At 37.6% G+C, this 27,969-nt stretch overlaps 1 protein-coding gene across 1 annotated transcript in view; it reads right to left on the minus strand.

Moving 5' to 3' along the window:
* The window catches only part of RALGAPA2 (Ral GTPase activating protein, alpha subunit 2 (catalytic)), a 303,038-nt gene that overhangs the window by 139,666 nt on the left and 135,403 nt on the right, over positions 1–27,969 (minus strand). The window contains exons 24-26 of the mRNA XM_012657226.1: positions 9,192–9,320; positions 1,134–1,262; positions 237–295 (exon numbers count right to left, since the gene is read on the minus strand). Coding sequence (XP_012512680.1) covers positions 237–295; positions 1,134–1,262; positions 9,192–9,320 — 317 coding nt within the window. The remainder of the gene's footprint in view (positions 1–236; positions 296–1,133; positions 1,263–9,191; positions 9,321–27,969) is intronic.

The raw sequence follows: 27,969 nt of genomic DNA on the forward strand, positions 1-27,969 counted from the left end.
TGCTTTTTCTTACACAAAAGATAGCATACTATGCATAATCTTCTGCACCTTACTATTTTCACTTCATAATGATGCCTTTTAAAATAATTAAGCAAAGCATGTTCCTGACATAATTCTTCCTATACTTTTTATTGTGTTTAAGGGTAATGTCAAAGAGTGGTTTTTAGCACTAACTGCTTATGCACAAATGTGTATCTTAAAATTCTAAAATAGTTTACCTGTCATTCAACATTTACCTTGCACATTCATTTGGTTCCTCTGTGGCATTCTTCAGCAAAATATTTATGAGGTAATGCTAAAAACACAAAATTAAGTAAAATAAAAACTTTGTGTCATAGTTGGTTTCCCACATGTTCTCACCATGTTCCAGGCAGCCAGGAGCTATGAAGGACCAGGGAGCTCTTCTATCAGGGAGAACCTGGGGAAAGGAGGAACACCGGGCTCGGAGGAGCAGCATGACAGAGGTCGCCACAGGGCCTCCCTGGGCAATTAAGCCAGGCTAGGGAAGAGCGTTTCTGGTATACGATGAAAACTTCTCAAAGCAATGAGATTTCCAGATAGGAAAATCCTGGTTTTCTTTTACTTTAATTGGATTATACATTGTACATTGAATTATATATTGTAATCATGTATTATAGTTTGATTGATTCTGGCATTGTAAAAGCATTTTTGTTTGCCTCAAAGTCAGCTGAGGAGAGAAAAAATGCTTACTTTTATTCTCCAAGGAATAATTTAGAATTTCAAATTATTACTAGTATTTAATCAGGCCAACAATGGGATTGAATATTGAGCTTATTTCAATGATTTCTTATAAATTAATTTGATGAACTAATGCAGCATAATTCATAATTAAGCTAACAGAATTATTACAAAGAATAATTCATTACATAATTATGATCCCTAGGCACAATAAACAGGTCTAATAAAAAACACTCAAGGAATATAGCTATAAGGTCTAACTGCACTATGCCCTGAATCTAATACATTTATAGCCCCTAAAACAGGCTTCTAAAAACACCTATTGAAACATTTAAAAGAAAGAGCAAAATTTCAAGGATAATAATGGAAGAGATAATCATATAGCTAGAATTATAAAATGCCAAACTTGAGATTCAGTCAAATGTGTTACATACCTTGACATCTTCAGTTCCTGTAAGGACCTCATTCACTTCCGGCACTGACTGCAACAGAGGGATCTCCCGGTAGGTATTTGGAAAGCAGACAAGAGAACCGAGGATAGTGAGAGCTTCTGAACGAGGCGCCTGCACACGAAGAAGTGAAACGCACACGTTTTTGTTTTTGTAAGTTAGAAACTTTACATAAGCAACAATATGTTTTATTCTTCATGGTTGTGAGAGGGAATCTTCATAATTATTTTACCCTAGATAAAAAATATCAAACTATGCTGAGTTATTTTTCCCCAGGTGAATATTTAAGCAAGAGACACTTACCTTAATGAAAAAGCAAATTTACAAGGAATGGAAAATATCACTATACTTGGATATAAACAAGTGTTGTGAAAACTGGTCTGTAGATTAATTCAGAATTAGGCGTCAAATGACTCGGTTATGACAGTTTTACATTGTTTTAGTGTTAATGTACTCGACAAAACGGCAAATTATATCAACTAAATATTATTTTTGCTGTCAAGAACAACTAAGGAAAATGTATAAGGAAGGGGGGTTGGAGGTAACTATCAGAAGGTAGAGAGAAAGAGAAGACACCATCTCCCAAATTACCTGAGTGTCGGGTCACCAAGAACTACTTTGCAAAATAGCATATAGTGAGATACTATATCACTGTATCTAGTGAGATATTCTTATTTGTCCATTATTAGAATTAGGTATATATTAAAGAAGGCACTTTACTAGATTTCAACTCAGCCAACACTTACTAGCAGCTATGATTAAACAAGGCTGGGGGCAGGTGCCAGGATTACAAAGGTCTGTTGTCCATCCACTGACCTATCTGTCCATGTATCCATCTGCCTATTGACTATTATATAATAATAATAACGATGGCTCCTAACAATTAAGGAGTTCTCACTCTGTGCTAGGCACTCTTCTAAGTGCTTTACAAGCATTTCCTCATAGAATCCCCACAAAAACCCAATGAATTGGATACTATTATCATTTCCATTTTCCTGTGAGAAAACTGAGGCTCAAAGAAGTTAAATAGCTTTTCAAAGTCATACAGCTCATGAGTGACGGGCCCTGGATTTGGCCTGAGGCCATCTAACTCCTGGTCCACACTGGGCCTATACTGTTAGGCACTTAAGGTATAACATGAAAGAGAGAGATGGGCACATCGGATGTGGGGTCAGGGAGGAAAGGCGAATTGCAGTTACACACAACTCGCTGAAGCACATGCTATGAGAGCAACCTACTGGGGATACCATGGGAGCCCAGGCCTTCGTTTTTTACCTATCTTGGTTCTCACAAGCACACAGGTAAATAAAAGACAATGTAAAACACACACAGAGAGAGATTCTATGGGATGAGGCAGTCATTAGTTCTGCTCAGGATGGTTTGGAAACACTACAACAAACTGCTGCTAAGGGCCACAGAGTAGAAGTCAAGCAGGCTGGTGCTGAGCGAGGGAGCGAGCTGAGGGGGCAACAGGCACATTGCAGGCAGCAGGAAAGGCAAAGGCAAAGGGACCCAGGGCACCCACGGAACTGTAAGAGGTCCCACTTGCACAGAGCCCAGAGAACATGAGAGTGTGCACATGGGGACTGGGAGCGACAGCTAAAGGAGTTTGAGAAAGGCATCGGGGCTGCCTGGGAAGCGACCCACAGGCCACAAGGCGCAGTTCTCATTTCATTCTGCCTGACGAGTGATGCTGTCTGACCCCTAACTCCAACAGGAGTGCAAATGGATGCCATCCGGGAAAGAAGAGTATCAGGCAGTCACTGAAGCAAGAGCCATGACAGTTTAGAATGCAGCAATGACATCAGGATGAAGGCACTACATCTTTAATGTTTTATTTCATTTTTAAAATACAAACCTTTGAAACTACTACAGCAAAATGTTAACCTTTGCCAAAGTTGGGCAGTGAGTACAGAGTTTTTGGTACGTGACGTCCATAACGCAAACCCAGTGGTCATCTTCCAGGCCTTATCTCGTATGACCTGCAGTGGCATTTCATGCAGTTGACAGCTCCCCTACACCTGGCAACACTTTAATCGTGGGGCCTCTGGGACATCTTTCTTAGTTCCCAAGGAGCCCTGACAGTCTCCCTTGCTGGAACTTCCCATTTCCTCAGGACCTTAACTTTGGATGCTGAGCGCAGTTCTTTGTCCTCTTCCCTCTTAGATCCAATCCGTAGATTTAAATGCCTCCCACATACTGCCAATTCCACACTAGTCCAGACTTCCTTCCTGATCTCCAGATCTGTAGATCTGACTGCTTGTTTGATATCACCGCTCAGGGTCAAGAAGACATCACACACTGGCAAGCCCCACCTTACCAGAGAGTTCTGTAATCTTGTGGAACAGAGCCCCACCTCCTCTTCTGTCCCCTTATCTACTGCTTTTACTTTTATTTTTATGTTAAGAAAATCTTTAAACAAAAAAGTATGGAGAATATTATATCCATATACCCATCACCTAGATTCAGGATTTTATCATTCTTGCCTTACTTAGCCCCTTTTTATTTTTTCACTTCATTATTTAAAAGTCACTTAAACATTTCCACTTTCGATATTTTAATGTAAACTCAAGACATCGTGTCATTTCACCTCTGTGTTCTCCAGCATCCCTGCTTCATGTTTTTTCTCTGCATTCATCACTTCCTGACTCATTATACATTTGTTCAATGCTTGTATCCCCCTCAGGGAAAGAGCGTTTGATGGTCTTCATCACTTCTCCACCCCCAGTGGATACTCCATAAACATTGCCTTGGGATAAGGGATGGCCACTGCTGTCCTCATTTACTAGGTGAACACTGCTCACCTCTCAGGTCTCAGCTTCAGCATCACTCCTTCCATGAAGACTTTTCTGACATGTGTCTTCCCCTCCAGCTCTCACCAAGCAGAATTAACTATTCCTATACTGATGGCTCTCTGGGTCCTGGATATGACTCTACTGTGGCTGCTAGAAACTTATTTGCAAATATTAACACTTAGTTTACACATCTGATTCCCTGAAGATAGAGACCCTGTCATACTTATCCAGGCCAGGTCCTGGCACATAGTAGGTGCATGGTTAATGTTTCCCAAAGGGACTTTGCTTCGTCTTTCCTCACTAACTTTTGTCCTTTATCCAGCAGACAGTCCTGATTGACACTTTGCTAAGGTTGATTCTTTCCCTGAGTGGCCCTGAACTATTTCGTAGTGTGTGAGCCTGGTTTGTACCATGGAATTTTAGATTGAATGCTAGACTGTATAACAACTAGACACAAAACATTAATCTTAAAGCGTTGTTATAGCTTTATTCAAAGAATGTAAGTCTAGATAATTTTTTCCCCTAAGTACTCAGTTTATGGCAAGCCCCAATTTGCAGATAAGGAAAATGAGTGATGCCCACAATGTTTATGTATATTTGCACAAGGATAACTAGTACACGGCAATGTTGGAACTAAACCCAGGACTGGCTCTATGGAGCTTTGGGGTTAAGAATGGAAAGGAAATTCCAGGCAAAGGGAGAGAAGGTAGAAGGTATACAGTGACCTGCTGTGGTAGGTGACCTGTGTAGGAAAGAGAGGCTGCAGAGCCAGGTGACAGACTCCATTCATCCCTGCCCCCCTGAACCCTATAGGCCCTGCTACAGAATCCAAGTTTTTACTAAAGTAAATGGACAAATGACACCAGTTCCAACTGGTGGGGCTACCAGGCTCACTGTATACTTCAGAAGCTCAAGCTGGTAATGGGTATGAAGGATGACTTCAGGAGTGAGGGTGAGAGACCTGGATTAGAGATCTTGGAGACCACTGCAATAGGCCTGGTGAAAACAGGACAAAGGTCTATAGTGAGGTAGTGGCAGTGGGGGGTGGAGAGGGGGAAGTGGAGAGAAAGGTGAAGACTATGATCCCTAGGGCTTGATGTCTGATTAGATGTGGGGCATGAGGGAGCACGTAAAGTCACTTCTGTGCGAAGGGCTAAGGTGACAAAACACTGTGGTGACACAGAGAGCAGGCAGGAGAAAGAAGAGGTTCTAAGATAAGCCGATAAGCCATGCTCTGCTTGGTGGGGGGATGAATTTGATGCATCTTGTGACACCTAGAGGCAGGTGGCTGAAAGGGTTGGAGGCAGTGGTCCCCAAAGTGTATTCCACCAGGGCCACAGGGCATGTTGAACGGAAAAACAAAGACTTCAGAGTAAAAGAAGTTGCAGAAACTTTTGGTGGAGCCCAGTTAAACAGGAGCCTTTAACATGTTAAAGCACATCATAAGTTTCCAAGTGAGGAAGTGTATTGCCTAAAATTATTTGACCATGAACCTGGCTTTCTTCCTTCCCTTTCCCCCAGAGTATCTTGGAGGATTAGTGTTCTGAAGACGTTCCTAAATGCTTGTCTTGAGATTAGGAAAGAAAAGTCTGGGATAATAATTTGGAAGCCTTTTGTGTTCAGAGGAACTGAATGCATGCCATCTCTGTGAGTATAGAGAGAGAAAAGAAATGATGACAGAGGTCAGAGCCCGGAGGATGAAGGGACAGACAACAGGAAGAATGTTATTACCAGCCCACAGAAGTTATCTTTGTGCCCCTCCCATGATATCCTCCCCTCCCCAATCAACTCCATTCTGCTTTATGGCACTACAGACTGGTTTTGTCTTTTTTCAATTATATAAATGAAATTAGAGTATATGTTCTTTTGTGTCTGACTTCTTTCATTCATTATGTTATGCAATTGATCTTTATTGTATTTTTATTGTATATAATAGTCCATCTTATGTACACACCACAATTTATCTGTTCTGTGGTTGAGGACATTTGGATGGGCTCTAGATTTTGGCTGTTACAAATAATGTTACTGCGCACTCGCTTCTACCCATCTTTTGGTTCTTTTGCATGCATTTCTCTGCTGCCCCCCACCTTCCCTTCTTCTTTCTCCCTCCCTCTCATTGCTTCAGTGGGGCTGACCTATAAAGCAGGGGTACTTCTAACTTATAATTAACTTGTGTTAACTGAAAATTTTGATTGAGTGAGTATGCTCTATCCAAACACCTCTTACCGTTCCCCTACAATTTTAAACCTCAAGTTTAAACAAGAAAGTGCTGTAATTCAAAAAGTTATGGTTCCTTTATGTAACTTTTATATTCACATTCTCATTTTCTCATATTCTAAAAAACTCTTTCTCTTTTTAAAAAAACTCATATTTTCTTTTTTAAAAACATTTTGGAAGGCTACTTTTTTCAGCTTTATTGAAATATAATTGATAAATAAAAATTGTATATATTTAAGGTGTACAACACTTTGATATACATATACATTGTGGAATGATTATCACAATCAGGCTAATTAACATATCCATCACCCCATATAGTTTCTTTTTTATGTATGTGTGGTGGGAACATTAAAATCTACTCCCTTAGCAAATTTCAAGTTTACAATACAGTATTATTAACTATAGTCACCATGTTGACTACATGTCTCCAAAATTTCTTCATCCTGCCTAACTGAAACTTTGTACCCTTTGACCAAGATTGCTCCATTACACCACCACCCCTGTAACCACCATTCCACTCCCTACTTCCAGGAATCGGACTTTTTTAGATTCCACCTATAAGTAACATTATGCAGTATTTGTCTTTCTGAGCTTGACTTACTTCATTAGCATAATGGCCTCGAGGTCCATCCATGTTGTTGCAAAAGACAGAATTTCCTTCTTTTTAAGGCTGAATAATATTCCACTGGAGATATATATCACATTTTCTTTAGCTATTCATCATAACAGACACTTAAGTTGTTTCCGTGTCTCAGCTATTGTGAATAGTGTTGCACTGAATATGGCAGTGCAGGTATCTCTTGGACATACCGATTTCCATTCCTTTGGATACGGACCCAGAAACGGGATTGCGGAATCTTATGGTAGTTCTATTTTTTTTAACATTTTGAGAAACCTCCATACTGATTTTCATAATGGCCATACCAATTTACATTACCACAAATAGTGTACCAGGGTCTGTTTCCTCCACATCCTCACCAATACTTGTTATCTTTTGTCTTTTTGATCATAGTCACTCTAACTGCTAGCTGTGAGATGTTTGTCTCGTTGTGATTTTAATCTGCATTTCCCTAGTGACTAATGACCTTGAGCATTTTTTCATATACTGCAGTTCCCTCTTATTCTAAGGGGATACTTCCAAGACATTCCTCCCACCCCTACAGATGCCTGAAATTGTGGATAGTACCAAACCGTATTAATGCTATATTTTTCCTATATATATATCTATGATAGTTAATTTATAAATTAGACACAGTAAGAGATTAATAACAATAACTAATAATAAAATAGAACAATCATAATAATATGCCAGCATCACTGCTCTTGTGCTTTGGGGCTACTGTTAAGTAAAATAAAGGTGACTTGAACACAAGCACTGTGATATTACAACAGTCAACGTGATAACAGATATGGCTACTAAGTATAATAAGTGACCAACGGGAGGGTAGCATACACAGTGAGGATATGTCAGACAAAGAAATGATTCATGTCCTGGGCAGGACAGGGTGGAACAGCTTGAGATTTCATCATGCTACTCAGAATGGCATACAATTTAAAACTCTGAATGGTTTATCTCTGGAATTTTCCACTTAATATTTTTGGACCACTGTTGACCACAGGTAACTGAAACCTAGGCAGGCAAAACCGAGGATAAGGTAGGCTACGGTACCTGTTGGCCAATGTATGTCTGGAAGGCTGCTTTCATAGCTCATCTAGCCAAAAGATAATTTTCACAGAGAATGAAAATGCTATGTGTGATATTATCTCTAGAAGGGACTCCAGCATTTTTACAGGAAATACTCTTAGAATGTAATGAAAATTTCAATAAAGAAGTATGATTTTCCTTCCTATATCTTGTAATTTTTTTCAATGTTGATTTGAATGATTAAAAATATATTTGAAGGTTCTTTGAGACTGATTATCCTAAAATCTTTTTTAGAAATAAGGAACTATGAAAAGTTGTCATATTCTTTACCAAAAAAAAATTGAACAAATTCAACATTTTTCTTTCCTTTTACCTTTCCTTTCTTCCCTTTTGCTTCTGTCTCTTTTTCCTTCTCTTTGCTTTCTAATTTATTCTTATAAGAAAAAGTTAGTGTGTAAAAATATCAACCTGAAATACCAGCTATATAAAGTATTTAAAAAACAATTTAATTTAAAACCTAGGACTTGAAGTTTAAATTTACCCTGCATAGAAGAATAAGTAGAGTAAAAAAGTAACCATGTATCAAACAAAATTTATGTTGTTGGATAGTTATATTGACTTCAATATCAATCCCTAGCAAATAGTAAAGATAATTTTATTTACATTATTTGAAGGGGCAAAAGTGACTCTGAATAGATAACAGCTATACAGAGCACAAATGGGAAAGATCCTTTAAATTTAAATGTCTATGAGTATTCTCTCCAAAGGCATTAAGATATTACCTTAATAGTAGAGGTAAATGTAGAGAGTGAAAATAAATTCTTTTTGTAGTCCTTAATGCTCATTTAGTCCACTTGCTTCTAATTTTTTAATACAAGAATTCTGCCAGAGTTTTCTGGCACATTATTAAGAAAATACATATTCATTTTGGTTATAATTTTAGTGTTCTAACATTTTAAGAAAATATTTTCTATGAGACTTATGATAACCAAGACTTAATTTAAAAACAAAAACCAAATCTTCCTCTTAATGTACGCTTAAAATTCTCTCTTTACTTCCAACATTTATGTCTATACCACCATTTACTGGAAAATGCTAATAAGATTCTAAGAGATAAGTCCTGCTTCTGACTGTGTAAATGTGCTGAAATATTAGTGAGGATATGATTTCTCACACTTTGGCCTTTTGATGAAACGCCTTTCCAATACCAGTGTGTCATCTCATCCTACAATTTCACACATCAGCTGCCAGGGTATCTACCCTGAGAGCCCAGTTTCACATTGCACTAATGAGTCAACACCTGTTAAAAGTGGAGAAATCTGAACCTTGTTAGCGATTGTGAAGCCTCCTGGGAGCCTGGAAGCTGAGCATTGTCATACTCACCGTCAACATGTCTGTACTGAGGACCCTGGCAGCGGCCGTGATGAAGTCCCCCACCAGCATTGAGAAGCCAGGCAAACCCAGGGAGAAAAAGCGGGGTGGACAGTGCCTTATAATGATATTTAAGATATCCTAAAAGGGAAGATAAGAAATCACAATTGTAATTTTTAAGAACAAAATTCCAAAGTAGTCAGTTCGTCTGTACATAGGACTACTGTATAATAATCCAAGAGAATACAGATCACAGAAATTTTGCAGTCAAGGTATCAGGAGCTGAGCTACTACAAGGGTTGTTGTACCCATTTTACAGGTAAGAGAATGGAGACACCAAATTGTAAGCTGACTTATCCAAAATCTATATCATGGCTTTGGGAGTATACATTTCTTCTGTCTTCCACCTAAAGGTGGACTCTTTGGACAAGCTACAGGAATGATGAGGGAGATACATAAATAAAACCTTCAAACACCTATCACTAAAGCAAGGAATGTATTGTTTTTAGCTTTCCATTTTCAAAAGCTAAAGCACATTGATGTAAGTTAAAAAGCTTAAAGCAGGCAAAGAGATGGAAATTTTCACTCTTCGGGTAATTTTATGTGCTAAGAAATGGGAATATACCGAGTGCTAATGTAATGTTGTAATCAATGATATGCGAAGGTCAGGGTGTTAGTGTGGCTCTGAGTACAAGTGTGATTTCAAGGAACAAATACAAAGTGCAGCAGTAGCCTTTTGCACAGTATACAGCGTAAAGAGCATCATCTTCCCCAGACACCTTGCGTCCCTGTATCTGTAATGGACTTTCATTGGTGGCTGGATGGCCCCTCACCCCTCAGCTCTGTTCTGAGGCAGTTACTGCATTCTTGCCTGTGGCAGATCAGGGGTCCACCACTTAACAGCATTCACGACATCCATGGCCAGGCCACAACTCTGAAGCCATCTGTGCATGTGTGTGTGTGTGTGTGTGTGTGTGTGTGTGTGTGTGTACACAAGGAGGATTAGTAAGAAAACCACAAATACATATGTAGATTTTGGCCATGCACATTAATCAAACATACTGAAGTACAGACATGTGTAGCTTAACAACAAAGATACATTCTGAGAAATGCATTGTTAGGTGATTTTGTCATCTTGTGCATGTCACAGTGTACTTACACAAACCTAGATGGTATAGTCTACTACACACCTAGGCTATATGGCTACATACGCTACAGACCTATAAAAAAGATTATTACACTGAATACTGTAGGCAATTGTAACACAACAGTAAGTATTTGTGTGTTTAAACACAAATACTTCCTAGACATAGGAAAGGTATGGTAAAAATATGGTGCTATAATCTTATGAAACCATCATTGCATATGTGGTTCCTCATTGACTGATATATCCTTAGGCAGTGCATAACTATGCTATAGTTAAGCGGTCTGTAGCTGTACAACCTACAGTTAGTCTCAGTATATGAGTAAGAAGCAAAATACAAAAAAATCCTAGTTTCTTTTTTTAGATTTCAGTGTGGCTATCTGAAAAATCCTTCAAAATAATCTAGATTTAATTCAATTAAATTAGAGCAAAGCAGTAATTTAACATGATAAATTCTAACATCTTAAGTTCTTCATAATAAAAATAACCTCATTTAACAATTTATCTTCTTAAAAGCAAATTTGTATGTGTTCACAAAACATTTTTTCCTAAGACATTTTTTCTCTTTCACAGTAGACTCATTTACTTTCTACTAATCTCATTATTTATATCCTTAAAATGACTGTATAAGGCTTAATCTACTAACTCACACGTGGTAAATAGTTTAGCAAGTACTAATTTAAAGTTTTAGCATTTCAACAGACTTTTCCTGATACCAAAAATAAACATATAGATACATAGATACATAGATACATAGATAAATAAAAGGAAGGAAGACAGGAAAGAAAAACCTGAATCATGCTTCTTCTAGGTTAATGTTTAAACCTGCTTTAATCACGTCCTTTGATACACTTTAGGGTCCATATCAGCCAAGGCAAACATTCTAAGGGGCCGAGCAGATGGATGCTGCAGTTCAGAAAGTGTGTGGTAAACTCATGTTCCAAGAGTGGAACAAAAGATCCACCTTTTTCATAATTAAGCCTCTGATTAATGCCCTGGGCTCCTCACCACACACCTGTAATTACTCACAGAGGTACGTATTGTGCCGGGCCTTGTCTCGGAATATCAGGCATCAAGCTATCCGGCAGCAGATGGAAGCACATTTCTGTTGACATATGTTGCAATGAAAGGATTCGTGCAAACCTGGCTAGCAAGGTAGCAGAATGTCATGCATTTGAAGATTAATAATGCAAACAACCATGATGTTAACTTTGTTATGTTTGTGTTAATTCCATCTGTTGAGATGAGGAACTAAACCTTGAAGCCTGTGGGTTTTAAAAATCTTTACCACATACTTAAATCAGTCATTTTCACCACTGGAATTTAGAGTTTTACTTTAAAAAATGCTTTTCTGGGATAAGTTTATGGGAATTACAAACTAAATCCTTTAACAAGCTAAAGCCAGAATTTGTAAATGAATCCATTTTGCTTCATAAGATTCAAATGTATAAAGGCAATGATCTGTAAAATGGGGCATTCAGAAAAAAATTACTAAGTTGCTATTGATGCTAAAGACAGCAAATATGCATGTAGCTGAGATAAAGTCACATGGCTCCTCCACCCTCTGGACCTCAGCCAGTCACTTCAACGGAACCTGTTTCTATGGGCAAGAAGATTGGAAAGAGAGGGCAAAATAACAGATGGCTAGCCTACCCTTACCCTACCACCCACGTAAGACAGCGCCCTGAGGAGACACAGGGCTTGTGCCGCAGTCGCCAAAGACAGCACTGGGGTTGGGTTAATGTGGGGGTTAAAGAGGTAACTATATGACCAGTGAGCCAAATTATGGCCATATGCCTGCTTATTTTGCTTCTGCACACTGAAATGGAACAACTCAAAGATTATATCTTTGTGATAACATTTTAAAATTTGGAATAACCATGGGGTACTCAAAAGAGAACAGCTGCATAGTCCCAATACAGAAACATCCACAAAGTGCTCCACTCATTTCTAACTCACAGAGTCCTTCTTTTACCTTCCCCTCAATACATTAATATCACTTCTATAACTGTAATCTTTGAAAAAGTAAAATAAAAATCTTGGGACTGAAACTTTCTTCACAACCTCCAGGGCTTTACATATACATAGGACAGGACAGCACTTTCCAGACATCAACCATTCGTATATAACCCTCATGCCTTTTGCCATATCCAAGTCCAAAGTGAACATTATTTGCTTGGTAGGTTTTTCAAAGTAACTCACTTTTTTTTAACTTAAAATTATCTTGGAAAACTGGTATCCTTTGTCATAAATAGAAAATAACCCTAAATTGAATACAATGACAGTAAATCAGTACTACTGGATTTTTGCTAAAAATATTACTGTCTTGATGGAGATGATGGGTCTGAGATTGGCTCTCCTTGTTAAAAGGGGCAGTTTGCAATGCCTGGGTGGTGTGAGAGAAGTTCTTCTCCCAACTCCAGCTGGCCTACCTTAGAGTGTCACAAGGACTGGCAGAGACAAGCAAAGGGGCCATCCTTCTCACCAAGTGATTCAATGCTATTCAGTGCTGCCTCTGCTGAGACCACTAATGAAAAACACCCCTGCACTCAAACTCCGGTGTGTGGAGAAGAACACAAGGACAGGGGCCATGAGGCCTGGTTTCAAAGCCTTGTGTTTGTGACTGTGTGCAATCATGTCATACCTAGAGCTTCACATTTTTCTTCCCTAAAAATGGGATGATACCTCCTTAAAGAGTTATATCTAATGGGATAGTAGATGTGAACGTATATACCTTTGTAAACTGAAAAAGGCCACACAGAAGTAGAATAGAGAGTAAAAAATTTGTTTTGCAAAAAGGGAAGGACCCTAAATTTAGCATTTTATTTTGTAGAATTTACTTTATAGATTTAGTTTTTATAAATCAGTGAACTATTATTTTGTTGATCTACAGAAAAAATATTTTAAAACTTTTCAAAGGTAGCACAAACAAGCTTCTTGGATCACATTATCCCAGAAATCCAAAAGCTCTTGGAATTAGTGCTTTCAAATAACATCCTTAACAAAGCATTATAGCAATTAGCCACAGTGTATCTAATTTATCGTGCAAATAATAGATGAAAACAGGAAAATGATCATTTTAGATTTTCTAGGTTTCATTCTTTTAAGGAGTTCTAGTATTTACCACAAATCAGTCTTATAGCAAGAATTAGTTTCTTTCCTACACTCTAAGCAGACTAAACAATAAACAATAACCTCAATAATAAATGGAATCTAAAATAGAATTAAGTTTATTCTTGAAAATTGAACGGTATGAAGCACAGACAAAACTCTTTTACATGTTTTTGTTCAAAGAAAATAAAATCCATTCTGTAAAATGTTATAATACTGTGAACAGACCACCAAACTAGTATTTTTCTCTTTTTTTGGTTAAAAGTCCACTTGCATGCTATATATTGAGTGTGAAAGGCTAGACTGTAAGATGATAATTGTGAATTTGCAGCTTATCAAAAGATTCAGGTTTATGAGAAAGTAACTGGTGAGAACATCTGTCTCTTATCATTGATCTTGCAAAAAATCAGGTAATTCAAATAGAGGCGTGTTGTTTCCTCTCCTCCAAAGCACAGTTCTATAAACACAAACCGTATTCAGCCTGGTAAATGAATCGCTTTAATTGAATGCTATGTACACAGTAACTGGAAAAACCATAAGTGATAACAAAAACATATGGTGATGGCAACAGAAATTGGTTTATTCATTTTGCATAGTGTTGTTTCTTTAGTTCCCTTATAATTGACCTTTAGAGCGATAAATGTGTAAAATAATTTTGTTTATTATAGCTCCAAACCTTCCAACAATTATACAAAATGAAAATTTAAAAGGAAGGATTCATTCTGGAAGCATTTCCATTGTTTACATAACTGCACAGCTATAATTTACTGCTCGTGTTGTTATGGAAAATAAAAAAAAGGGCGATTACAGGCCATTTCAATTCAAAATATTACACAGTGGTGTCAAAATGGAGGAAAATGTTCACTTCAAAGCAGTTTAAAATGGATTAACCCTATAAACAAAAACATTTCAATATAGTATTCCATGAAATACAAATGTTCAAAAAGTAGCCATCCTTCACACCATATTAGAAATGTTGCAACTGTACTTTCATACCAATTACATATATATTATTCACTTAATATTTGCTCACGGCCCAGCAGATGATGGTTGTAACACAATAGCCGGCCATCTGTCTCCCTGCCTTGCCTTAGCGGACTTGCGCCTGCTTCTCAAGAGCAAACAGAGCCGGTTATTCCACCTAAAGTCACTCAGGCCCTCTGTGAGGCCAAATAGAATCATCAAGAAATAAAATCTGTGTATGCAAAATCACTCAACTCCTCATTTAACTTTTTACTTTAAGAAAACTAAAATGCTACACAGTTAGATGACTTCATCACTCTTTTTCAGAGAAGATGTCTGTCTTTTATCTAAGAAATTTTATAGGAAGCTCTTTTATATTTGGTAAAAAGGGGAATGTTGTAATTTGTTTATCCCAGTCATCTCATTAATAAAAAGATATGATTCGTTACACACTTGGATAATGAATTATAAAAAAATTTGAACACAGAGAAATACATTTAACACTAAACCTGGATGTAATTTAAACTTTAACAATGAAAAAGGCAGCCATGACCCTGCAGTACCCTAAAGACAAATTTGTAAATATTATTTATCCCATATAGGCTAGTGGTTAGGAAAATATATGTCTATTATTTATTGCCCGATTACTAAACTTGAGAAATGCTGAATAACAAGAAATTTTTAGTTTCCAGAGGACCAGTCCTGAAGAGGCCTCAAAGTTCCAAGGCCTGGTCTCCTCACTTCTGCTAGCACGTCTGCTCCTTCAGCTCTGGGCACGAGAATGTCCATTACAAGCTACTCCCTGGCCTCTGGTGATAAAAAAAAATAAAGCCTTTATCAATATGGCCCTTAAAAAAAGCACAGCAGAGTCTGGCACCAGACTTCCGAAAAAGTCACTGGGAATAAAAAAATAGCAGGACAAAGTTGAAAATTACTTTCAAGATCTGGGCCACATAACATGTGGTATGCGCTTTACATTATTTGTTAAAATGGCTAATTTGGTGCAATTTGTTTTGGAAAAGAAGCAGAGATTTTTACAGGTGCTGGATAAAATGTGACTTCTTTGGGTGTAACTATGTTACCAAGGCCAGGAGAAATATGACAGGACAGAGTAATTGAGTTCTGCGCCTGGAGAATCAAAATCGCCTAGAGCGTCTCACCACAAAAACTGCTATGGAGAAGACACTGAGTTTCCTTGACAGCAGTGTGCAAAGGAGAAAGGGAGTGAGAAACACGAAACAAACTTCTGCTGGCCACGGGAGCTGCTCTAACCATTTGCACAGTATCGGGATTTCAGGAGTGACAGAATAAGCAGGCAGGTGGTAGACAAAGTCGCGGTAATGCTCAAACCCAAAAGGAGAGCCTTGAATACTTTTTATGATTGCTTATCTGTGAAGAAAAACTCATCTGGCTTTTAAACAGATAAAGACCGTCTGACTGTTCTGCTTCAGGAAATGTGGGACATAGATTTATCTACTTATTTAAGAAACACTGTACATGGATTTTATTTTACACTGGAATTGATAAGTCACCAGGTTGTCTCAACTGCTTATTTTTGGTTTTTGTAACAGCTTGATTGAGATATATTCATACATAACAAAATTTACCCTTTCAAATGTACAATTTAGTAGTTTTTAGTATTGTCACAGAATTGTGCAATCATCACCACTATCTAATTTGAGAACATTTTCATTATCCTATGAAACCCTATACCCATTAGCAGCTACTCCTCATTTCCCCTATACCCAATACCTGGAAACCACTAGTCTCCCTTCTGTCTCCATGGATTTGCCTACTCTGGACACTTCAGAATATGGAATCTAACAATATGTGGTGTTTTATATCTGGTTTCTTTAATTTAACATAATGTTTTCAAGTTTCGCCCATGTTGTAGCAATGTAGTAATACTTTATTCCTTTTTATGACTCAATATATTCTATTGTATTGAAATGCCACAACTGAGTTGTTTTCACCTTTTGATGATTGTGGAATGGAATTTTGTATACAAGTTTTCATTTGAATTATCTGTAGTCAATTCTTTGGGTATATACCTAATAGTGGAATTGCTGGTTCTATATTCATTCTATGTTTAAATTTTGAGGAACTGCCAAACTGTTTTCCACAGTAGCTATGCCATTTTACATTCTCACCAGCAATGTACCAGGGTTCCAATTTCTCTACCTCCTCATCAACAATTGTTATGTTTTGTTTTTAAAAATTATTATTATAGTTATCCTAGTAAGTGTGAAGCAGTATCTTATGGTTTTGATTTACATTTATCTGGTGCATAATTATGTTGAGTACTTTTTCATATTCTTGTTGGCCACTTTTATATCTTCTTTGGAGAAATTTAAGTCTATTTATGTCTTTCCACCATTTTTTATTTGGGCTATTTGTCTTTTTGTTGTTGAGTTGTAAGACTTCTTTATATATTATGGGCACTAGACCCTTATCAGATATATAATTTACAAATATTTTGTGGGTCATGTTTTCACCTGCTTGATAGTGTCCTTTGAAGCACAGAAAATTTTAATTCTGATGAAGGACAATTTATCCATTTTTTTTTTCTTTTGCTGTTTGTGTTTTTGGTGTCATATCTAAAAATCAATTGTCAAATCCAAGGTCATGAAGATTTACCTCTTTCTTTTAAGAGTTTTATAATTTTAGCTTTTATATTTAGGTCTTTGATCCATTTTGAGTTAATTTTTGTACAACATATGATGCTAGGTAGGGATCTAACTTGATCGTTTTCCATGTGGATATCCAATTGTCCCAGCACCCCTTGTTGAAAAGACTATTCTTTCCCTACTGAATTGTCTTTGTACCCTTGTAAAAAATTCAGTTGACTATAGGTATATGGGTTTATTTCTGGACTCTCAATTCTATTCCATTGATCTATATGTCTAACCTTTTACCAGTACCACACTGTTTGATTACTCTTACAAAAGTAAGTTTTGAAATAGGGAACTGGTAGCTCTCTAACTTTGTTCTTCTTTTTCAAGATTGTTTTGGCTCTTCAGGATTCCCTGCCATTCCATGTGAATTTTAGGATCAGCTTTTCCATTTCTTCACAAAGTTATTGGGATTTTGATAGGAATGTGTTGAATCTGTATATTAGTTTGGGGAGTATTGTAATCTTAACAACATTAAGTTTTCTGATTCAGGAATATGAAATATTTTTCCATTTATTTAGGTAGTTTTTAATTTCCGACAGCAAAATTTTTAGTTTTCAGTATACACATCTTGTGTCTGCTTGATTAAATTTATTTGTATTTTATTTTTTTTATGTTATTGTAATTGTCCATTGCTGTTGTGTAGAAATAAACATTGATTTTTGTATATTGATCCTATATCCTGCAAATTTACAGAATTCATTGATTAGTTCTATTAGGTTTTTTTTTTTTTAAGTGTGTGTGTATTTCTTAGGGATTTCCAAATACAAGTTCATATCATCAGTAAATACACATAACTTTCCTTTTACTTTCCAGTTTGGATGCCTTTTATTTCATTTTCTTACCTAACTGCCCTGGTTAGAATCTCTAGTATACTGTTGAATAGAAGTGCTGTTGCCTTGTTCCTGATTTTAGGGAGAACATCGGAGTTTAAAATGAAAATTGCTACTATTTCTTTGGTGGGAAGAAAGCCAGAGCCTATGATGTGGCATACAAATCCAGAGCAACCTTTTCTGAAAATATTTGTGGAGCAGCAAATTAGTGCTTTCTGCAAGGATGCTCAGGATATTGTGAGATCGGAGTCTCCAAGAAAGAACTTATTCTCCATCACATCAATTAGGTCATTCCCTCAGCCCCAAGTCCCCAGCTACATGAACAAACATAAAGCCCCCTTTCTCTGATCAACACAACACCCTGCTTGCAGCCCACAGACCATGAGGGCTGCTGTCTTTCACACTACTTCCCATGATGGGCATGTTATAGCTCATGGAGGACACTGACAGGGAGATGGCAAACCCATTAGGAAACTCGAGCACATTTATACTTCTATAAGATGAGGAAAACTGTTGGGAGGGTCATGGAGAGAAGTGACTTAACAGCTGCACCAACAATGCCTTGAAGATGCTTTGGCCTGACTGTGTAATGTGTCTTAGTCATGACCCTGATAAGCCTCAAATCTACAACATTACAGTTTGTACAACAGGCTGGCTGAATGAGGTTGATGTAGATGCTCAAGAGCAGTTATTAAATCCGCACAATGAGACTTTAGCAAATGAGGGATTCAACAAGTTGTTGCCAGTAAGTGACAACAGTGGGAGCGACTTGGCTGCATCAGACTCATGTATGTGCTCTCTGAGCACTGGACACTGATGCAGCCCTTGGAAAGAAGAGCAGACCTGATGGCCAACGCTGAGGGACAAGTCTACACAGACAGGCATTTATACTTCACCAAGGAAGTGACTAGGGGCTGGGGAGCAGGGAGGGGTGGCGTAGGAGGAAACCAAAATCTGCTTATCCTGTCTCAGGAATGCATCAGCTAGAAATACATACTTCTTAGAATATTAAAATGAAATTCTTAGATGAAACCATAGACTCAGCAGTCAGGTGCTGCCAGATGCCACAGCTACAAGGGTGCAGTGAAGATATACTCAACACTGCCAATGACACCAAGCAAAATAATCATCTCATTCCAATGTTGGAACCTAGATTGGAACCCAATTGTGCACTTGTGTTACTCTAGAAGGAAGTAGAGAGATTTAGTAGGGAAAATATATCCTTACTGAATTTGGGTAACAACAAGGGTATTTAATTTGTTCCTTTGAAACCACGAAAACTTAGAAAAGAAAAAATCTAAGAGGTCATCATTCAATCTTTTCATTTCATAGACATGGAGAAGGACATCAATCATGGCCAGAATTGCAGTTAGCAGCAAGGTTTAGACACAAGCCCGGCATGCTCCTCTTCCTTACAGGAAGACAAAATGTTAATTCAGGGTCAATGAAGCACCGTTTGACATTTGAGAACATCAGCCCTCATATTTAGAGCACAGTACTATTTGAGGATGTGGCTTAGCTCTGAAATATGAATGCTTCTTTGATCTCATTTATTTTGCCTAATCATCATTTAAAAATGCAAGTAACACTTTTTAAAGCTATACTTTCAAATGAAGTCAATAAGTGACTGCTGCAACCTAAAAATGTACTTCCAAAATATACACATAACTCCTACTGTCAAAAAAATATTATCAGATGAGGGAACTGGCACACAAAATGCTATCTTCAAAATAAAAACAGGTCTCCCACCAAAGCATTCTTCTCAGGAAACTGCTGGAGGAAACTGCACTGGGGGAAGGGATAGTAAGGGAGAATGCATTAGAAAGATCCTATGGAAAACAAACCAGGAAGTTTACCAGGATTCCAGCAATAAATCAAGATTCCTATTTTTCCCTCAAAATGAACACTAGAGAACACATACCAGTTGTAGCTTCTGTAGCTTCAACTCTGCTAAAAAAAAACTTACGGCCTCCAATGCCATCAAAGTCTAATGTTCCATGCATTTAAACATGTTTCTTTCTCACATGTTGAAATCAGGACACCCGGCTCTCAGGTTTAGGTGAAAGTGAGCCTACTTTATGGCACTGGGTTTTGCTGGACTGTTTCCCAGCCTAGGACCAAGAATAAAGAGGAAAAGCTATTTCTGTTAGAGCTTCCCATGTCTTCTGGTATGTTCCCACATCAAAAAAGAAAAATTTTAGACTATGATTATTCATTCTAGGATAACGTAATGTATGCTTTGTATTTTGTTTTCTTATAAGTAAAACTATTCTACCTGCACAGAGTAGTGAAACTGAAGTTCTCAACATTTTTGTGTTCTGTGAAAAAAAAAAAAATGTGGTCATACAATTACAGGAGTGTACAGATCATCCCACCAATGTGGTTGGCAGCCTGGATGAGTTACACAGAGCATTCATAACAGGCAACGTTTTCAGTTTCTGATGGGGCAAGAGAATTACAACTCCCCCTACCTCCCTTCCCACCTTTTTTATAATTTAATTTGTGTTTGGCCGAAGAGCTCTAAAAAATGGCTAAAATTTGAGAGAAAAATCCCAAAAAGAGCCAGCCTTATCAACCTACTTCAGAAGAAAGTCCAAGCCAGGTCCAGTAACAAAGCAGCACTAGCCACAAACCCGAGAGTTCACCTACCCAGCCTATCCTATGATGGAGAGCCCCTCATGTATGAATCCCACCACAGCAAGAAAGGGAAAGGTAACCATCTAGAATAATCAATTGACCTCTAAAGGTTCGACAAATGGCTCATTGCTTCAAATTCTAAGAGTACCTGTTTAACATTTAGGTCTTTAATTTACGTATAATAAAATTCATTTGGAGGGCTTAAAAATTACTTTTTGGTTTTTTTTTAAACAAAGGTGCTCGAAAGCAGATTTTGAAGGGAATGAAGTAGTAGGAAGAAGAGGGCTTTGAAGATAAGATTCCAGTAAAAAATACCACTAATTTGCTATCTGACCTTGGACAGATACTTTGTCTCCTGAACAGCAATTTTGTCATCTATGAGATGGGAATGAAAATGCAACATGCCCCATTGTGCTCTTATAAAGGGCAAAGGAGATCATATCTGAAAGCATTTTGTAAATTCCAAAGCCTAATATATTATTCTTTTTATTAAACAACAGCAGCGTTTAAAATCATGATCTTATTAAAATATTAATTTCCAGGATCATTTATTTGAAAAATAAGATTTAAAGCAGATTTGATTTAAAAAACATGATTAAAAAAAGTCTGAAATGGAAGCCAAATCATTCCGATAATTTCATGCAAAAACATTTAACACATTAACTGCTGTGTGAGTTGTATTTAACTCACACTAGTTTTGAGCCTGAGGCCTCGTGATACAGATGTAACTCACACTTCACCTTGGGAGCTGTGAGAACTTTTCTTCAAGTTGCATATAACTCACACACAGAAAATAATAAAAAATAACAAATTTTTCATTAAATTAGAAAGGATCGTTTGGTTTCACAGTTTTTATACTATTTTCATAATAAAACACCATGGCCCCAAGGAAAAAAATTTTTTTTCTAGTGTGACAGTCAATGTGTTAATAAGTTTACAAATTTCTCAAGTGCTAAGTTGAAGGTACCATGTTAGTTGCTGTGAGGCTCTGAGACAGAATGAAGCATAGTTCCTCTTTCCAACAATTAACTGTTAGGGGTAGAGGAGAGCTATCTACAGCCGACAGTGAGGTCAGGCCAGGATCACAGGACTGCTGTATGAATGGGGCCAGCTTGTAGGCCATGAGAACCAAGATGGGGAAGCAAATAGGTGACACAAGGAACTAGGTCTCAACAAAAGGAGCTGCACACATTCAAATAAGACTCCAATACAAGAAAATATGGTAGGTATTTCATTTTAATGTCTTATTACTCAAAGGTTCTCTTTTGTTCAAATTTCTCTGGCCCACAAATACCTACCAAAGAATATTTTTCCATGGGAGAACAAAAGAAAAACTGTTTATTGTTTCTTTAGAAAATAATGTTCTCTCTAAAATGTGTTCCAGTAAATAGCATTAATTGCTGAACAATCTGCAATTACCACACTACCACTTATTGTTATATATTAAGAAGAAATCGACAAGAAAAGATTATTCCTCACAAGGAAAGTACTTTCTCACAGAAAGAAAACTTGCAATTTAAAATGCTCTTCTTGATGTTATTTCCTCATATCCAAACCTATCCTTTATGGATTTATAAACCGGAGTCATGTTTTAAAATCTCTTATATTCAAAAATCATTCCTCTCGGCCGGGCACGGTGGCTCACGCCTGTAATCCTAGCACTCTGGGAGGCCGAGGTGGGTGGATTGTTTGAGCTCAGGAGTTCGAGACCAGCCTGAGCAAGAGTGAGACCCCGTCTCTACCAAAAATAGAAAGAAATTAATTGGACAGCTAAAAATATATATATAGAAAAAATTAGCCGGGCATGGTGGCGCATGCCTGTAGTCCCAGCTACTTGGGAGGCTGAGGCAGTAGGATCACTTGAGCCCAGGAGTTTGAGGTTGCTGTGAGCTAGGCTGACGCCACGGCACTCTAGCCCAGGCAACAGAGTGAGATTTTGTCTCAAAAAAAAAAAATTATTCTTGTCCAAATGACAGTTAAAGTATCTCCCTCCCCAAGTATAACTTTATAACTTTGAAATACCTCTAGAAGCCGTCCCTCTTTCTCTCAGTGCCTCTTTCCCTAAAGAAAAATGTGACTTCTCTTAAAATTTTTATAGAATTCTCAATGAGAAAAGATGAGCTTGTAGGTCAACAGGCTATATTCCAAACAATAGGAGAATCCTTTTTGCAGTGAATATACTAGTGCCTACTGAAGGCTAACTATAGTCGCCTTCCCAAGGTCCCAGAAAATCATTAGAAATCCATTTCATAGAACAAGTAGCTAAAGCCAGAAAAGGCCATGTGGTCACTGACTCAAGGATGCGGTGATATAAGGGCAAGGTTAGGCATGGCTCAAGCTCTAAAGTGGATGTTTCCTTTGCCCGAGGCTCCCCGAGAGGTAGCCAAACATCTTTGGACCGAACACTTTAGAGCCTCGGAGACTTACACACACAAAATCAATCACCTGCCATATTGGAACAGGAAACTGGGTTAGAAAGTGTCTCCTGATGGTGAGCTGGAATCCATTTATTAGTCCTGGCTCTGGAGGTAAAACAGCCTAATCTCTCTCTCCCCACATCACTGCTTCAGACATTTGAAAAAAGCAATTATCTGTGTCCACATGCCAACTCTTCTCCATGAAAGCTGTTCTCTCAGCTATCCTGCTTCCTCTCAGCTACTAGGGCAGTGCCCATGGTGGGAGTGGAACCTGAGCCCCCTCCCTGACTCTATGCATGCATACAGTGCGTCGGGCTTTGTGGCTGCAGGCCACACCACTGTCTAAATTGGGCTTTCAGACAAAGTCCATCTCAGATAATTTTCATGTTAACTTGGAATTAATCAAATCACTCCAAGTTTTACTTCTTAAATTGATTTTTAAAAAATAAAGGCAGAATTTAATAAGTTGAACCATATGAAACTGTATCCCCTTTTTTGAAAATAGTACAATATTAGCAATTTTCATATAATCCAACCTAAAACATTTACCTATCTTACTTTAATCTTCCTGGTTAAATTTCTGTATGCTTTAATTTCCTTGGTTAAATTAAGAGAACTACTCTTTCATACTTTTTTTGATTACTGAGTTTTGTCACTTAATGTATGATGTCTAGGTCTTCTCTTACTTAGTCTAGTGTCATCTGCACATCTTCTAGAACAAAGTTTCTCAACTGCAACACTGCTGACATTTTGGATCACAAATTCTTTGTTGTGTTTCTGTGCACTGTAGAATGTTTAATAACATCCCTGGCTCCTATCTACCAGATGCCAGTGCACCCCACTCTCCTTAGCTGTGACAACCAGAAGTGTCTCCTAGCGGGTAGAATTCCCCTGCCCCCCTCTAAGAATCACTGTTTCAAGGTAATGAAAGTTGATTAGCTCACAACAGGACAAAGTTAATGCCTGCCTTGAAATTGACAGTTGGAGTCAAAATTTCAACCAAAGCCATTCAGCTCAGCTGCCTTGGTCACTCATTCCCTCTGATCCCACATGGATTTGGAAAAGCCAGAATCAAAAGGAAATCTTTTTTTCCTTTGATTTTCTATCAATCAATACATTTACTGAGCATGTCCTCTGTCTGGGAAAAGGTAAGATGTACTCCAGGGACTTTTCTAAGGAAGATTATTCTGGTGACATGGGCTTTGCGAGAGGTCGCAGTAGAGTCTCCTTCCAGAGAGAGACCTCAGGACAAAAGGACATGCTCTCTACTGAAAAATGTAGGCCAGCTTATACACCATATCATATGGTAATAGTTTAGTAAGAACAAAATCTTTCATTTTTACACATATATTGAGTTGCTATTATATTGCATTCTTATACTTTAATTTATTTCATGTAGCATGTCTTATTAAACACATGGGAGACTTGTGGCTAAATATACATAATTCATATTCTTTACTGATAGCATTTACTTTGAAAGAAAGTCTTTACATCTTTCAATCCAACAAGGGAAATCAAACAAAACTCTAGTTTCTGGCCTTCCAGGTAGATTTTTTCCTGTCTGGATCAGTCTCCCATGCTATCATCTTACACTTCTTAAAGCTGTGAAACAAGTTCACTGCATATGTGTTAAACCTCACAACCGAAACTTCTGCCATCTGTTACCTTCTACATATTTCTACTTTCTTTATTGAGTTATAAGTGGGATCAGTCTGTAGATTAGTGAAAATAATTATTGGTTTTACAGCTGGAAAAGAAAAAAACCCTCCCACTTATTGTTTTGGTGCAGCCACCTACCTGAAATCTCCATGGCCACTGACAGCTGAACAAAGTTATAAGCCATTTTTCTTTGACAAAACTTAACTAATGTATGACTTGTATATTGCCATGAAACTTCATGGGAAACACTCAGAAACAAATGGATGGTACCTGCTGGTTTGCTATTAATTATAATAACTTCTATATTTTATCACTCTGAATTTGTATAACAAGCACATAATAAGAATTATTATAGACTTAACAGTACATGTCAGGAGAGGGCTGACATATACCGCCTGTCCCAGTAAATATCATTCTTCCGTCAAACCTAAGTCAAACTTGAAAGTTTTGTTTATTGCTGCAGTAAACGCTTATATTCAATAAAATTTCATTAATTTGAACAAATCAATAAAACTATTTTTAGAAAAGTAAAAGGACTGGTTTATAAGTGCCAAATTGCCTTCAAAAACAAACAGTAACAAGTAGATGTTTTGGCTAACAAAAATATCAAACAACAGAGACATTTAGAAGTTCTACTTAAATTTACAATTTTCACACCAACTGTTAGAATTCCAGCAGGGTTAGAGAATATGTTGTTTTATGTAGAGAGAAAATGTCCCTGGAAATCTTTCCCACACATTTCTAATTCCTAACAGGCAAGAATTCTTTGGGGACACCCCTTGGTGTATCTTCTGCCACACCTGTTTTTTAGCCTACCCTGTGCTATGATGTCCAAGGTAAGGAAGGGGTCACCATGACACGAGTCAATCATTATAATCACTTCAGTCTTACTATGCCCACTCTCCTTCCTTTACTCAATTCATCGTCTCACCTTTCTGAATCGACATTTGATTTGAGAGATAATGGGAATGGTGCCAAGAGGCTCTACCTTCCAGGACACTTACTACCCAGCACTATATCCTACCAGTCCAAAATATTTCTCACACACACACACACACACACACACACACACGCACAAAATACATAAAACGTATACATATTATATATACATAAATACACACATACATACAATATACACACATATAATAAATTCACACACACATACACCCAAACCCCATCTGTGTCTCAGTTCTTGTCAGCTCTCATTATTTTGCTCCTGAGCTATTAGAACAATTTCCTTTCTGTGCTTGTTGTCATCACTCTCTCATGATTATAATTCATCCCCCATAATCACTGTGGTTTAAGCTTCTTAAAATGCTTTTTTGGTCATGTTAAGTGTCATGCTCAAAAACCTTCAAGAACCCCCCATTGTCCATGGGATGAAAACTACTCTAAATCAAAGATCTCTATAATGCTGCCTGGATTCTTGTCCACATATTATTTACATACATACATCTGGCACTAAATTGAAACCATTCTAGTTATTGTTCCCTGAACATGGCCTGAGACGTTCTGTATGTTTGACATGTGAAATTCCATCCTGCTTCTTGTCCTACTATCTAAATCCTATCCATCCTTGAAAGTCCTATTAAATCCTACCTCCTCTGTGAGCTGCTTTCAAACCAACTTAGAACAATATTCAACACAGTCCAATTTTCATAATGTGTATGTCACTTATTTGATCCTTTGCACAAATTGATAGGTATTACAGGTATTTGTTTCTGTGTCTTGTACCCTTAGAACCTGACTAGGTCTTTACCATGGCAGGGAAAAATATTCAACATGAAAAGATTATTAAACCTTGTGCCATATATTCAGGAAAGAGTCATATGACCCTAATAATAAAATGCCTAAAAATAAATCAGAGGATCCAAGAATGCTCAATGGGAAAGGGCTAGAGAGGTTCCCTAATCCAATTCATTCACACTTGACCACCTGTGGCTAGGCAGTGGCCCCATGGCCAGTGAGTGACAAAGCTAAGTCTAGCTCCCAGGTCTTTTAGTTTCCCAATATGAGGCTTGCCATCCATAAAAGTCACACATTGAATATATACTGAAGTTATCTCATATCCTGAATGTGTGGAAGATATATTCTCCCATTCTTAAAAACCTTACAAATAAGGCCCAGAATTAGTCCTATTTTTACTCATTGTACAAGCCTGTAGTTTTTTGAAAAGTTGTTTTTAAATGAAGCTTTTACAAAGTTAGCCTTCTAAAATTCTACATTTCCTCTACTGATACATCTCAAGGTTATTATTTAATCCTCTGAACATCAGTTAGATCTTTAAATTCATAAATATGTACTTTATCCTGATAGCACTGAACTAAAATCCTATGAACTCAAACCTTGGTAAAATCACTTCCTGTACAGAATGAGCACTTCAGAGACATGCATTAAAATTATTTCCTTGGATATGAGACAAACAAGGTCCAATTTGTCACCTTAATATTCTACTTTTTCTGGAACTGAATACTCATTTATGTTTAGTTTTAAATATATTTAGAAATTTATGTGTATCTATCCTATATTTTTCTAGTTATAAGTCTAAATTTTCAGCAAAGAACAATTCTCTGTCTGAGAAAAGGTGATGCAATTATTACATATCACTGCATGATGCAGGCTGTCTGGGGTTATTAAAAGAATCAGGTATGGCCAATTTACAAGGATGGCCCCTGCACCTTGCTTTCAAAGCTCACTGCTGAGTCTCATGCTCACTGAGGGGTCCCGTGGGATCTTTTTACAAACGACTGTTTATTATATTATTCCATCATATACCTCATGAGAGGAGGCTGTAACATCCGTTAAGAAAATCATGAACTACTTTGACTTCTGTGATAGACTATTGCTCTGTGTATGGTGTTTAAAATTATTTTCTTTAACGCTGATGTGCCAAAAGGTTCATCAAAATATGAAGTTAAATGGAAGTCAAATGTTTCCACAAGTTAAATATTACTGCCTGCAAAATACGTGGCTAAAATCAAGAAAAAAACAAGTAAATTAAATTAATGCTACAAGTGCATTTAGCACCTGAAATACAAACCAGTGTTGATCATGTATTGCCAGTGCCCAGTACGGCACCTTACAGTCACTGGCTAAACCAGGGTCTTACTTGCAAACAACAGAATCCACTTTTCTGAGATTAAGAGGAAAGAGATTTATATCAGGGCTTTAGATGGCTTATAAAATTTCTGGAAGTGCCAGGGAACAAATCACAAATCTCCACAGCCAGGAAAAAGGTGGCAAGCAGATACACTCAGCCACACCACAGCAGAAAGCCACTGTCTGCTCTTGTGGCCAATGGTGCTGGTGCTGAACAGAACCTCCATGTCAGGAGGACCTCGCTCCCTCTGTGCT

The sequence above is a fragment of the Propithecus coquereli genome, unplaced genomic scaffold (genome assembly GCF_000956105.1).
Source record: "Propithecus coquereli isolate 6110/MARCELLA unplaced genomic scaffold, Pcoq_1.0 Scaffold533, whole genome shotgun sequence".
Taxonomy (NCBI): domain Eukaryota; kingdom Metazoa; phylum Chordata; class Mammalia; order Primates; family Indriidae; genus Propithecus; species Propithecus coquereli.